Source organism: Carassius gibelio, chromosome A3 (assembly GCF_023724105.1).
Source record: "Carassius gibelio isolate Cgi1373 ecotype wild population from Czech Republic chromosome A3, carGib1.2-hapl.c, whole genome shotgun sequence".
Lineage (NCBI taxonomy): Eukaryota > Metazoa > Chordata > Actinopteri > Cypriniformes > Cyprinidae > Carassius > Carassius gibelio.
The window spans coordinates 32,774,981-32,790,104 of record NC_068373.1 but is presented as its reverse complement, the minus strand read 5'-3'; the positions used below and the strand labels follow the sequence as shown (position 1 = coordinate 32,790,104).

The 15,124-nt window shown below is 39.5% G+C and overlaps 1 protein-coding gene across 1 annotated transcript; it reads right to left on the bottom strand.

The window, feature by feature from the left end:
* Positions 1 to 93: 93 nt before the first annotated feature.
* LOC127956243 (uncharacterized) lies at positions 94 to 3,929 on the bottom strand. Its single transcript, XM_052554066.1, has 2 exons — positions 3,804 to 3,929; positions 94 to 1,835 (listed from the first exon to the last, which is right to left on the bottom strand). Exons 1-2 carry the CDS (start codon positions 3,823 to 3,825, stop codon positions 433 to 435), a joined length of 1,425 nt encoding a protein of 474 aa, XP_052410026.1. The 5' UTR covers positions 3,826 to 3,929; the 3' UTR covers positions 94 to 432.
* Positions 3,930 to 15,124: the final 11,195 nt, after the last annotated feature.

Sequence of the window (15,124 nt, the reverse complement as noted above, 5' to 3'; positions counted from 1 at the left end):
GTTAAATAGCAAACATTAAGCTAGTCAGAACATCACATTATACACAATATACTCACGACTGTAAACTACAGAATAATATCAGATGCTTGTGACTGAAGTTTCATTAATGTGTTTATTTTTGTTCAGGCTTCAGAAAGCAAGCACACGGTGTTCAGTGACTCACACACATCTGCTGAGTGTGAACAGATCCAGTCTAAACCAGTCCTCACTCACACGTCTGGATCTGTTTCCTCACACATCACTTCAGCTCAGAGTTCAACAGAAGACATGTTCATACATCCAGTGTTCATCCGCTGAACAGAGCGGCTCAAGGAGAAACTAAAATCTAGTAAAATACTGAACTCATCAAATAATCTTTATGTTCTACACATCTGACTGCGATGACAAGCTGATGCGTCTGCAGTATCTGCAGGGTTAGAAGTGTGTGATTGTTCACTTGTTCCAGTGGATCTCGTAGGAGGTGTGTTCCGTGGTGTTTCCTGCGGAGCGCACCCTCTCCTTCACCACCCTGATCACCAGTCCTCCAGCCAGAGCTATCCCAGCCGCCGCTCTCCCGATCTCTCCCACAGCGCTCAGGACACGTGCAGCTGCACTGGAGGTCACTGACTGCACTGCTGCACTCGATGCTACAGCTTCACTCATCACCCCTCCCTCTAGCACCGCCCCCAGCGCTGCCCCCGCCCCCACAGCCCCGCCCACTCCTGCAGCCACGCCCACTGCTGCAGCACCCATCACTCCCACCTGCTGCATTGCCTCCAGCGCAGCCTCCCGTGGCCCCGGGGCCTCAGCGCCCGCTAGCGCTCCGACCGATCCTCCCAACACGCCGCCTGTCGCCGCTCCCAGAGCCACCGCGCTCTTCCCAGCCGCGGCTGCTACTATTGCTCCGAACGCTTTCCCTACGCCTGCGCTTCCTGCGGCCGAGACTCCTGCTAACCCCACTGATCCGCCGCCCATCACCGAGGCTCCGGCTGCGACCGCTAGAGGAGCCGCGGCTCCGAACACGGCCCCTATGGCCGCACCGGTGGCTCCCGCGGCCACCAGCACTCTGATGCGCTCCAGGACCTTCCCGGAGAGAGCGGCTTCGGCTCGGATGCGGCTGAGAGCGGCGCGCAGGGTCTGGCGTCGGCTGTGACCCCTCCAGTGCTGCATGCGCCGCTGCTGCTCGTCCCGTATGACGCGCTCCGCCTGCAGGAACACACTGTTGGTGTAACAGGCTCCGCCCACGTCCTGCACCATCCTCTGCACCGCGGCTAGCAGCGCGGTCACCTGCGTGCGGTTCTGCGGCGCTCTGTTGTTGATGACGCAGTAGCGTCCGCCGCAGACGCGCAGCAGCTCCTTCAGTCGCTCCGGAGTGGACTCGTGCTCCAGGAAGCTCTCGATGCTGTCGTCCTCCAGCTGGTCTCCGTGTGTGAACAGCACCACCGTGTGGCGGAGCGCCTCCTCGCCGAACACACGCAGCGTCTGCGTGACGACCCGGTCCTCCTCCGCGGTGTAGCGTCCGAGCGGGATCACCAGCAGGAAGGCATGCGGCCCGGGAGCCGTCAGAGCCACACATCGAGCCATCTCTGCGTGAACCTGAGCCTCGTCCAGACCAGTGTCTCCGAATCCCGGCATGTCCACCACCAGAACACTCTTCATCGCCCCCCCGCCGGACTCCTCATCCTCACACAGCTGCGCTCGGCCACACTCACACACACGGGTCACAGAACCCGCCCTCAGCGCAGACAGGAAGTGACGTCGCCCTAAGATGGTGTTTCCTGTGGCGCTCTTGCCGGAGCCGGTCCGTCCAATCAGAACGAGTCTCAGCTGTGTCTCCTCCTCCCCACTCCACTGATCTGGAATCAGAACAGACGTCTCTGTCATCATCATCATCATCTCGAGATCAACACACACAAGCTGTCGCGCTATTACTAACTGTAAAATAGTCTCTTCCAAAACTCCTTGCAGATTGCAATGTCAAAGAACTGGACTATTATAAGAGTGTAATGAAAACTATTAGCATTATTATTATTTTAAATGACAATATATCAGAAAAGAGTGAAGAAAGAATATAAAGGACAGCAGGATGAGCTCTTCGTAACTCAGCTGGACCTGAATGTTGTGATTTAACCTGATCCTGGATTGGTTGGTTCTTCTAAACTTATTCTGGAGTTGTTGTCATAGCAACAGATCCAGTTTAAAATATTTATTTATTTTGTGTATTTTATTTATAAAATTGGTCTATTTTTTTTTTATCTTTGAAGGAATTGCTAAAAGCAAATAAGGTATTCTTAAGCAGTAGGCCCTAGGCTAATTTTCCTTTGAACATGTAATAAATCCAGGTTATTATTATTATATAATATAATATATATATATATAGTATAGTTTAATTATTATAGGTCTATTTTTTAATTTACATTTCTTACTTTTTTACTGTATTTCTAAGTTCCTTGTTTGTGTTCGTCCATTTAATTAAACGCAAATAAAACAAAACATTTGTTTATTTATTTATATTCAACAGTGGAGCAATTGAAAAAATAACAGAGTAGCAGACAGAATATGCAATTTATTTATTAAAAAACCCGTATACGGTATTAGGAGAAGCGTATTCGTATACGAGCTCCCTGCAGCGGCAGAGACCCGGACCATACCTCCACACACACATATGGACACTGTGTATTATCTTGTTGTTGGTGTTAGTTACTACACAATGCAGGAGTTTAATAAAAGCCACAAGTCTTTGGGGAAAGTTAATGTGTGAAGAAAGCAGTCGAGTTCAGCACAGAATCAACATCTCTGTGAAATCTTGTGAGAAGCATCAGATTCAGTGGAGGATTCGGTTAAAGCTGATATCAGAATTTGAAAGTTATTTTTTAATGTGACGATATTTGTTGATCTTTAATGGGTTTCCCCCATGTATAAAACTAAACATTTTATAATATAGGAAAGCAAACACTTAAAAAAAAAAAAGGTATTAAAGACTAATAGATGGCTGCAGAGAAGTATTTATAGGTCATTTCCACTCCCTAATATAGCCTATGTATTTTAGTATTCATTAAATTAAATTTAGACATTATGAATGACAGTAATAAAGTACATTGTATCAGATGTGATATACTGTATTTATTACATCTGTAAGAGGTCTGCTAAAGATCTGGGAATCATCTGCTGTGTTCTCTGATAAACGTCTCAGAAGCAGTTTTACATCTGTTCTAATAAATGTCTAATATCTGACAGGAGACATCTTAGAGATGTACTGCAGATGAACACATCTTAGATATGTAACTGCAGACATTAGACATCTCTGAGAAGGACATGTGATTAGGGATAGTGTTTACTGTCAGGTGCTGGAGACAGCTTCTGTAGATCTTCATGATCTAGTGCTCCAACGTTAAACATTAGTCAGGAGACCTACAGCGTTCTCCAAGAGTCATAACAGTGTTAACAGAATATTCTCTGTGGTTATTTTCACAGCAAAACAATAAGAAATGTCGCAAATATCAAGGCAAATTTTGAGAAAAGGCGCAGAAAAATCCAGTCATTTTGATCGCAAAAATCACAAAAGAGAAAAACAATTCGTGGAATGTTGGAGGGACTGATTAGACGAACTGATTTAGACAGATCCTGATCAGCGCGATGATTTCATCTGGGATGTGACATCTAATCTGAGAACAGGCCTGAGCTCATGTAAACAAAGCACGCGATCAGCGACACAAACAGTGTGTTCATGAAGTTTAATCCTACATACACAGCATACATACACACACAAACAGGCCTCCAGTGCCTCCTGAGTAATATCTGATATGGATATGATCTTTACACACCTGGAAGAGCGTTCGCAGACATGCTGCTCGTGTCACAGCGACACTGTTGTTGTTCCGTTACTCGCGGAAGCGGAAGATCAAACGTCACCACGGAGAGTTTGAACGCAGAATTGGCGCCACCTGGCGGACGCGCGGGAAATATCAGCGCAGCAGCCTCGTGTTGACTTACTTTTTTATTTTATTTTATTTTATTATGAACAATACATAGGTACAGAGAACACTACAAATACTTTGCAACCTACACAACAAAAAAAAAAAGAAATGTACAGACCAGAGGATAATAACATATTAATTTATAGAAGGGAAAAATTAAAATATATTCAGTTCCTTCAGGAGATGAAATGTTCTTGTAGCCTTCATATTTGGCATGTTTATTTTATTGTTTTGTAATATGTTTTAAAGTCCAGATGAAATACATTAAAGTTAGGTTGTGAATTAGACCATTTACATTTGTGAATATGGTATTTTCCGAAGATAATAAACAGTTGAATAACAAAAATTAAATTTTTGGACAAACCACATAAATAAAAGTATAACATGACATCAAAAATATTGATTCTGATGTTTACATTCAATTTTGTGATTATAAATTCTTCCAAATCAGACCAAATTTTTTTTTGTGTACATACAGTGATACAGGGGTGGTTCTATTGTGAGTGGAGATCCGGGGCTTAGCCCAGAAAAATCCATGTATGTGACTTTTTATTTTAATAAATCAGAAAGATTTACCTTATGTAAAATATACAAAAACAATAAAAACAAAAACAAATTTAAAACATTTTATTTAAAGTATTGAGGAAAATACATTTGCTTTTTGCAAACAAAAATTAAGAATTGCAAAACAAATGAAAAAGCGCGAAAGCAATGATTTTGCAATACATATTTTCCATGGTCATATCTATTAATTTATTTGCAACGCTGCTTTTACTTTGCGTGTCAGTCTAGTTTGAGCTTGCAATACCATTTTTCCTTTGCGCTTCACTTTTCTGCACGTCTCTCTTTGTGGCACCGTTTTGACGTGAGGGCGGAGTCAATGGACGGGGGCCTGTACAACATGCCTCCATGGAAGTGACGTCATCGGCCCGAGACGCAGCTCACTGATCCAGGTCCTGTCATGATGAGCAGAGACTTTCGACTGGATCGTTTATTTTTATTCGGTAGCATTAAAACATTCATTTTTTTGTTTTATTTACTTTATTAACATGTATGTGTATTAGCAGAGTTTGCTCAAGTTAAATAAGTTGTTAACATGAACATCTGCTGTTTATTTCTCTGGATGTGCACACTTTTATAGCATTATGTGTATTGGGATCGCAAATCATTTGAGTCAGTTCGGGAGTTCTTAGCGGGATCGCGATTCATTTGAATAAGTTCGGGAGTGCGTAGCGGGTTCGCGAATCATTTGAGTCATTTTGAGGATCACGAATCATTTGAGTCAGTGCGGGAGTTCGTAGCGGGTTCGCGAATCATTTGAGTTAGTTTGGGTTCGTAAATCATTACATACATAGCTGTATATGGATAGGCATTTTTAACTAATTTAGTAGCTAGTTATAATTACATTTTCCACGCGTGTTTAGGTGTGATATGTGAACTCTTTTTGTTTTGTTTTATTGATGTGCCTTTTAACAGTATCAAGTATATTCAAAAACTAAACAAATCGTGCCTAAAAAGTGCATGTATCTAGGCTAATATAAAGTTACATGATAAAGTCATACTAGTGCGCCTGTGCATTTTGAGTGCGTTCTTTCACTGCATTATACGGTGTATTCAAATGAATTTATGAATGCATGTCAATGATCACAAAATTCAAGATATGAACCCTTTGTGCCAAAAGAGTTCTTTCTTGTCATTATAGAACCTTTTTAGCATGAAAGGTTCTTTGGAGTTGAGTAAAGAACCCTATGGTTCTATATAGAACCCCAATGATCCCTTTCTTCTAACAGTTTGTTGCCATAAGCAGGGTTGGTTCTAGGGTAAGTGGAGATCCATGTGACTTTTTATTTTAATAAATCAGAAAGATTTACCTAGTTTAAAATATACAAAAACAATAAAAACAAATTTAAAACATTTTATTTTATACATTTTATTTTAACATTTTATTACAACACATATGCTGATGTTGTGTCTCTATCTCACTTTTTTTTTTTTTTTTTTATATAAAAGTTACAGATACCTGAAGTAAGCTGTTGTATCTTGGCATTCAAGTGTTTTGGGTGGGGGGTTTTACTTCCTTTTTTTAAGAAGAAGAAGATTATTTTTGAAATATCCATTTTAATTTTCGAATAAATTGATCTAGTAAAATACTACACGCCAACAAACCGCCTGCCTCCAAAAGATCTCACTTCATTGGCTGGATCGTACAGAGGCTCATCGATGGTTGGTCAGTTTACCTGTCAGTCATAAGCACTAGACTCAGTGGGCGGTTTTCGTCGGGTGTGAATGACAACGCGTACTTACTTGGGTAAATTTACAGACACTATGGACTTGAGTCGAGAGATATTTATTTATTTATTTAAATTCTAATATAAATTACTTTATTGGGCATGAAAACTCATTGATGGCATGGTGGTAATAAAAACATTCGGGGCTTTACTGAAAACATTCGGGGCTCCAGCCCCCTTAGCCCACCCCTAACACCGCCCCTGCAGTGATAAAATAAATGAAAAATAGTCTCCCTATTTGATTGGCAAAAGACACAAGACTCTTCTATGTTTATTTTAAATCTTCTTAGCGTATATTTAACAGGATAAATTTGATGTAAAATTTTAAATGAAACTTCTTTTATTTTATTATTAATACAATATTTATAAATAATAGTATTTGCCTTTTCCCAATTTAAATCACCCATGGTTGAATACCAAAAAAACTTTGCAGCAGGTGGAACCAAGCATGAAATTTGATTTTTAATATAGTTATTGGTGTATGCTTTCTTTGTAATGTCTGTATCTCCAATAAAAATTCTATTAACTTCAGCACTAACATCTGTAAATGATATGTGTTTTAGAATTTGAAGTGAACCTGTAGGGATTGCATCAAATACAACTGCGTATTCTTTTGGTGTCACTGGGAAGTTAAAGTTCTGAAGAAATTCTGAATATGACACGAGTAAACCATCTTTGCTCAATAACTGTCCTACCAACAGAATTCCTCTATCAAACCATGGCTGAAAAAACAGAGACTTCTTTTTATAAAGAATTTCTTTATTATTCCAAATAAAGTATCTATGTGGACTTTATATATCATTATCCAAGATAGAAGGGCATGTTTGTGGAAGTCAGGTAATTTCAAGGGAATTTTATCAATAGAAAAATTACATTTCAGTAGAAAATGTATGCCACCAAGAGTATTGAACAGAAATGATGGAAAAGCGTTCCAGATGTTGTCAGGGCTTTTCAAGTATTCTATAATCCATTTAATTTTAAAAGTATTATTTATAGTATGAAAATCCAGCACTTCCAAACCACCTTGGTCTCTACATCCTGTGATAACATCTTTTTTTAGATAATGGGGTTTTTTCCTCCAGATATAATCATACAGTATTTTATCCAATTCTTTAATTGTATTTTTGGGATATCCAGCGATAAGGCAACATATACAGAGCGTGATATACCTTCTGCCTTTGATATTAAGACCCTGCCAAATAGAGACAAATCTCTCATTAACCATTAATTTAATTTAGATTGTATTTTTTTTAACAATTGGATCAAAATTTAATTTATGACGTTCCTCTTTATTTTTACAAATTACAATTCCAAGATATGTCACTTTTTCATTAATTGGTATTCCATCAAAACTGGCTAGATTGCAATTTTTCAGGGGGAACAAAACTGATTTATTAATGTTCATTACCAACCCTGATACATCACTAAATTTTTTGATAGTATTTACTGCAGTCCCAATTTGGTTTCGGTCACTTAAAAAGATGGCTGGCATCGTGTTGACTTACTGGACTATAGAGATCGCTAATGTGTCGTCATCATGATGTATTCGCAGTGGTGAACGCAAAGCATTTTGGGAATCCGCGACACAAACATTAGGTGCCAGACTTATTTGCATGGAGGGAAGAACACAGTGTTCAAGATGCTGTCTACTTATAAATGGCATGGATAGCAGCGGTAAGGAGGCCAAGATTACCTTCGATAACACCAAGCATTTTCACAAAGGTAAGTTACAATAACTCTCTGTAAATGTTAACTAGCATGACATGGCTAGAAGATGAGCTTAAGTTACCAGCGTATTAAAGCGTAACGTTAATCAGTTTTAAATGTTGTACATCTAGGCTACATTGCAATTTATTTGGTGACTGTGTTTGCAGTCAAACCTTCCTATGAAATGTTGGAGTGTGATCCTGCTTTGATTACAGGAATAAATTAGTTTAAAATATATTAAAATAGAGAAGTCATTTTAAATTGTCATAATATTTCACAATATTACTGTTTTTATTATTATTATTATTTATCAAATAAATGCAGCCTTGGTGAGCAGAAGATGCTTCTTTTAAAAACATTTAATAATCTTACTGACCCCAAACTCTTGAACGGTAGTGTATGTTGCCCCAGGGGCGATTCTAAGATTTTGATTTTAGGGGGGCTCAGCCCCCAATAAGGGTATGATTAAAAAATATTATTTGACTATTAGGGTAGGGTTGTATACTACTAACCTTATTGTAATCCACTATTCCATTGTATTCCCTGTATTTCATATATGGGAGTAGGAGTACTGACTGAGCCATATATAATACTGTAAAAAAAATACAGTTAATTCAGTTTTTACATGTGAACAGTCACTGGAAAATTTTGAATTGGGAATGTAGATATTTTTTTTTATTTTTATTTTTTTACAATAAAGACTTCCTGATTCAGTATTAGGACATTCATGTTTATCCTTTGATGATACCACTGCTTTTTCTTATGAAATGTACGTGGAAATTGGCAGAAAATTAAAACAACATAAGGGTTCAATGACTGCAATGAATCTTGGGAACACAGTGGTATTGTGTGTGTGTGTGTGTGTGTGTGTGTGAGGCTGTCTGTTCTATTCTCACCTGACTGTTGCTCATTTGCAGACCTACTCCCGCACGACAAAAAAAAAGTTGTATATCCATCTACAATGAAATATAAATTATTATATTTTATTATTATTATTATTATTATTATTATTATTATTATTATTATTATTATTATAAATTTTTAGCTTTTTAGACTTTATAATCAACAATACAGTTGGTTATACATCAAGTCAGCCCCTGAACATTTATTTCATTTCAAATAATTTAACTAACCAGCTAATATTCATTAAGAATATAGACAAAACATGTATTAATGTAATTGTCTATTGGCAATATGTTTAATCTGTTCTATATTTATTTATATTTATTAAAAATAACATCATTATCAATTTGCCACTTCTATAAATCAATTACTTAAAAAAAAAAAAAAATCACAGATCCCTTTACTCTTACTCTAATATATGTATCATGATACACTAATGATTAATTATTACTTAATACAAAATTATGTTTAATAATAGAAAACAAAATAACTCCACATGATGTTTCTCTCTCTGTGCCATTTAGTGCTTTCAGACAATGATGTGTGTCTTTAATCATTTCTGTGAATGGCTGCATAATGTAATGCCAAAATACACAATAATATGTTTTCAATTTCAAAAAGTAAATTAAAATAAATCATGATCGTTTTCTAAAGTATGTTTTCATGGGTGTTAATCGCTTCATTTTTGTTGGAAGAAAAAACAACTGTCACACTGTGATAAAGGCTGAAAGTGAAAGCAGCGAAGACGTACTGGTATTGGATGCGAGAACACACACACCACACACACACACGCACACACACACCTTGTACTCTCTGATGTTCGCTCTGCTCGGCGCCCCTGTGGATTGAAAAACGCGCTGAATCCATGCAGACTCAGATAAGGGGAGGAGCCGGAACTTGATGCAGCTTGCCACCGTTTCAAATGAGTTTTTAAAGGGGACTGAAGCGATCACTAATTAATTAATCAAATAATTTTTTAGGGGGGCTGGGCATAAGTTTAGCCCCCCTGTGTAAAGCTAATCTGGAATCCTTAGGAATAGAGGTTGTGATATGACACGATTTCTTTATATTGTTACTGTCAGACACTACACCTGCTCCTCAGATGGAAGATCCTGTGAATCCTCCTCCATCACCGGACACTGTCCACACCACTCTTGAGACTGAGAGTCTCAAGGCGTCATGTTAGAATTATACACCATGCTCACATCTAATATATAAATGTTTTTTTTGTTTTCTAAAAAAAATAAAATAATGTCTCTTCTCACATGTAATGTTTTTTAGCCATGTCTGTAAATAAAATACACAAAGATTGAATGTAATTCTGCCTCCTTTATCTGTATTAAGGAAGAATTGAGCAAAATCAGTGTTCTTTGGTTGCAAACACAATTACATAACTTCAATAGTAGTAACAACCAACTTAATTCCAGTTTCTTTACATATTTAACATGTAAATACATTTAGATGAATACATGTACATTTATACAGAGTCGATAGAAGTGATGAGAAGCTGGAGATGTATGAGGCAGGTTGTGGGTGATAAGTCACAGACACATGACTCTTCTCTGGTGCGCTGCTGAGTCCCACACAGTCTAAATGAACGGTAGTGTATGTTGTACAGGACAGTTCTGATTATCGCAAGCAAACATGTTATCAAGCTCTTCAGGATGTCTGTAAAAGCACCACAACACAGCCTTTACACATGCCCTTCTTTTGGGCTGGAGGGTGTTACCTTGACCAGTCGCTCTGCTCGTAAGGATCGAGTTCTTTGATTCTCTTTATTTTCTCGTCATATCTCATCTTTGCATTAGGATTTCGTTTTAGGTGGTATGCTCCAACAATGTTTTCGGCATTTTGTAGGATTATATTCTGTTTTTCACGCTAATTTTTCATTATTTTCATGCCAGAACACTAGCCTGCTATGCCAGACCATGTTAAAGCTGTAGTAGGGAACTTTTGACGCTCTAGTGGTTAATAAACAGAACTGCTTGCGTCTTGCGGAAGAACATTGTAGCTGGAGCTACTTCTCTCTGTTTATGTCTATGAAGAATCACAAAGGTACTGGGTTACTCCGCCGCGGTATCCCCGAAGCAATATAAAATAGTCAGAATATAAACACTTATTATAGGTGCACCCTAGTGATTCAGGACAAGCCAAAAACACGGTTTGGAAAATGGATTCATGGTGTACTCGCTTATTATATACATTTTGAACACAAACAAAGTTACGGACCGCAGCTCTGATTGGTGGTTTTTTACCGGGAGCGATGGAGTTTCTGCAAATGGCAATAGGACACTGGGAGGAGCCAGAGGAGCTTGATTTATACACAGATTATCTGTCTCATATTCTACTGTCAGGACATAATGACTGTGAAATATTTTTTTTACAAAAGTTCCCTACAGCACCTTTAACTGGCCAAACATACCCATAATTCTTTGCGTTCTGATGACGTTGCCGGCCAATTGGTCACATGTGTTAGCGATCTCTATACCATCAGTTTTTTTTTCATATTAGTGCTACCAGTATTATAACATCAATATTGTAACTTATTTGTACCATTTTAACTTTTAGTTTAGTGCAATATTTTGTCTTTGCAACATTTTAGTGTCATTGATATCAGTCAGAACTGCAGCTGGATTTGTATTATATAATGGTGAGATAGCAATGTTACTCAATACGACTGGTAAAACCGATGAGTTCCCAGAATCACAAGACACAGACTGGCTGGCCCTTCATTCAGAGTCCACACGTCGCTTCACAAACTTTGCAAACATTGACACTGAGCTTGATCTTGTCACATGCCCCCTATTTTTCGACAGTGGGAAAGCACCAGACACACAGCTGGAGCTCATCGATATCCAGTGTGATCAGGGGCAGACTGACCATCTGGAGGTTCTGGAGAAGACCAGAACAGCCGTCCATCTGAAGTCCGTCGGTCTGCTGATTCATCAAAGAAAAAGTGTCAGATAAAGAGATGTTGACAGCTGACAAAAGGGGCGCTAATGCAATATATTTTTGCTTATAAGAAACCCGAAACTGATGTATACAGCCCACAATGTCATTTAGTACATTCCGCTGGATCATTTTAGACTTGGATGATCAATTTTAAAATATTTATAACGCAAGTTACATAAAGAGTTTTCAGTTGGAGAGATCATTAGTTTCCAGCCGTTCCCTGTATTAATTTAACCATAGGAGGACGTGCACTCTGTCCATAAAAACAGGATTTTCCAGTCAAGATGGTAAACAGATTATCTTTTTTTTTTTTTTTTTACAAGTTGTGATGGGGTGAAGAAGCACACTACATGAGGATGCAGGTAAGTTCCCCGATAAAGTGGCGGGGAAAAAAAGACCAATGTGAGGGGTTTGGTGCTCGGCTTCTTTCTCTCTCCTCTCCTTTCGTGCGGGTCTGTGATTTCCCTTCATGGCGGGGCTGGCGCTCACACACTGCTCTCTGTGGGATTAATAGAAGATATGGTTAGCCGAGTCTTTTGGAGACATCTCTCACCTCTATGCTCGTCTCCCAGGCTTATAAACCCGGTGCCTGATGGGACGCAGGTGTGGCCGCTCAACCCGGGGTGAGGAGGTGCAGGTGTGGCTCGGTTTCCAGGGCGACGTATATCCTAGCGAGACCATCGGCGTTCGCGTTTGCCATCCCTGCCCAGTGTTGCAAGGTGAAGTTGAAGTCCTGGAGTGCGAGGAAGCATTGAGTCACTCAGGCCATCCACTGCAGGGGGGCGTGGTCGGTGATCAGGGTGAACTGGTGGCTGGGGAGGTAATATCGGAGCTCCAGGACTGCCCACTTCACGGCCAATGCCTCCCTTTCAACGGTTGCGTAGCATCGCTCTGCTGGAGTCAGCTTTCGGCTGATATATATCACTGGGTGTTCCTCGCCGTTGTGGACCTGGGACAGGACAGCTCCAGACCCAGTGTCGGATGCGTTTGTCTGCAGCAGGAAGGGGCGGTTGGAGTCAGGGGCTCTGAGCACTGGCTCTGGACATTAGTTGGCACAGGGCTGTCTTTATCCGCTGGAACGCTGCCTCTGCTTCAGGGCTCCAAGGGATCTTCTCCGGATGCCCCTTCCTGGTCAGGTCTATCAGGGGAGAGGCTAAGGAGGAGAAGTTAGGGATAAAGAAGCGGTAGTAGTCCGCCAACCCCAAAAAGGCCCGTACCGGAGTCTTTGAGGCGGGCCGCGGATGCTGTATATATATACATATATTAATTTGCTTGGAAGATGGCCTGTCGAGAACTTCGTCTTGCATTAGGTTAAAGTCATTTCCCATCAGTATATGGTAATTGTCGCTATTTGGGATTTTAGCAAAGAGGTTGATGAAGAATTGCTCATCGTCCCAGTTGGGAGCATAGATAGAGATTAGGATTACTGAAAGGTTCTGTAACAAGCCCAATACTATGACATAACAGCCACTGACATCCTCAATAATATGTGTTAGTTTAGTTTAGTTTATTTGTTTAGCACATGTTTAGTACAAGTAAACTATGCAAGGAGGGAACAAAGCCACTCTAGGCTTGTACAGAGTTCCACTCTGTTCCACTAATATGTGTTGGCTCAAACAATATATTCTTAGTAATAATAATAGCAACCACTCAGCTTTGGCTGAGAATTTCGAGTGAAACACATGACTGATATCTGATGTTTTAGATCTGTTTCTTGTAGAAATATAATATCCCCTTTCAAATGTTGCAGCTAACCTTACCAATGTTGAATAACCTTACCAATCTTAATGGCCTTATTCATTCCTTTGATATTCCATGAAATCAGTCCACACCTTGACTCATCCATGGCGTATCAACAGCCATCTAGAACAATGCATAATGTTGCAACTGGGACAAACAAAAAACTTTTCCTCCGAAATACGAACATTGTCTGAGCAACACGGCTCAACGCTTTACAGCGATACAAGACTTCCAACGTTTCATTCCCACCACCTTGGAACCAGTGTTAATTTCGTTGACGAAGACTATGACGAAAAATATTCGTCAACTAACCTTTTTCACGGACGAAAACTAAATAAAAACTAAATAAAAAGTCAGATATGATGACGAAAAACGTGACGAAATATAACTGACACTTTAGTCAACGAATAAAAATGAGACGAAAATATATGGGAGGGACGAATGGAGAAGAGATCCAATCAGAGCGAATCTTTGAGGGTAGGTTGATCTATGCAGAAGCAGCCGAGCCATTTTAAAAAGCCGCGGCAAATGCAAGCGCAACAGCTAAACAAACGCAGCAGCAGTTACACAGAAAAGAGAACAAAGATGAGTTTGCAGAAATTCGCACAGTTTCGAGGACGTTTTCATAACAGTTAAGTTGTTTACACAGGGAACTACACTGCGACCTTTGGAAATGCCATTGCGACCCAAATTTTTATGGGGTCGTAAATGTATCACTGATTATTTTTGTACCTACTTATGTGTAATGCTATGTTTTAATATGAGCATTTATTAAAACAGAAATGTGTAAGAATACGTTTTATAACGTGCTCCAAGCATTCAACACATCAAGTTGGCTTCAGCCCCGCGCTGCGGGAAAGTTGAACTGAGCAGCTGGTTACTCGCGCAACACTGAACCGAGCTCTCCTTCAGGACGTTTGCGTCCTCCTGCACCTGAACGAACAAATACAAATCGCATTTTAAATAAAGATAAGAAAAAGAGCGAAAAGTGAAAGAGCTCAATTCAGCAGCGCGGTGTTCAGGGAGCAAGCAGAGACGCGTCTCAAAGTCTTCTTGCTTTTGTACCGACAACAAATACATACTAAATATGTCAAGTACCCGTCTTGGAAAGTGTGTTCGAAAAGGTCTGTAGTTGTGTCTTCAGTGAAAGTAAAGAGTTGGAAAGAAATCGGATGTGTATCTTTATAACGGATGCATTTGTCTCTTAAAGTGACCGCGCCTAATTTACTAGCTCTGCTGTCAGTGTCTTTAATGTATGAAAATGAAAGTAAATCACTCACTGCTCTTGATTAAATTACTTTGTAGTTTTAACAAGAATTTATCCAAAGTCAATCCAAAAATCAGATAGAATAGATTATATTGTTTTACTAGTGACTAAAAAATACAAAAAAAAAAAAAAATTATTAGGGACCTGAGCATGTTTTGCTTAAGTGTTTCTTTCTTTAATTGCTAATGCAACCTTTTCACACCACAGACTGAACCAAATTAAGCATTGCATCAGACATTATCAAGATGAATTTGTTGTTCTGACACCGTTTAACCCTGAGTTATTGTCATATTTTATTACCAATTTCTAAA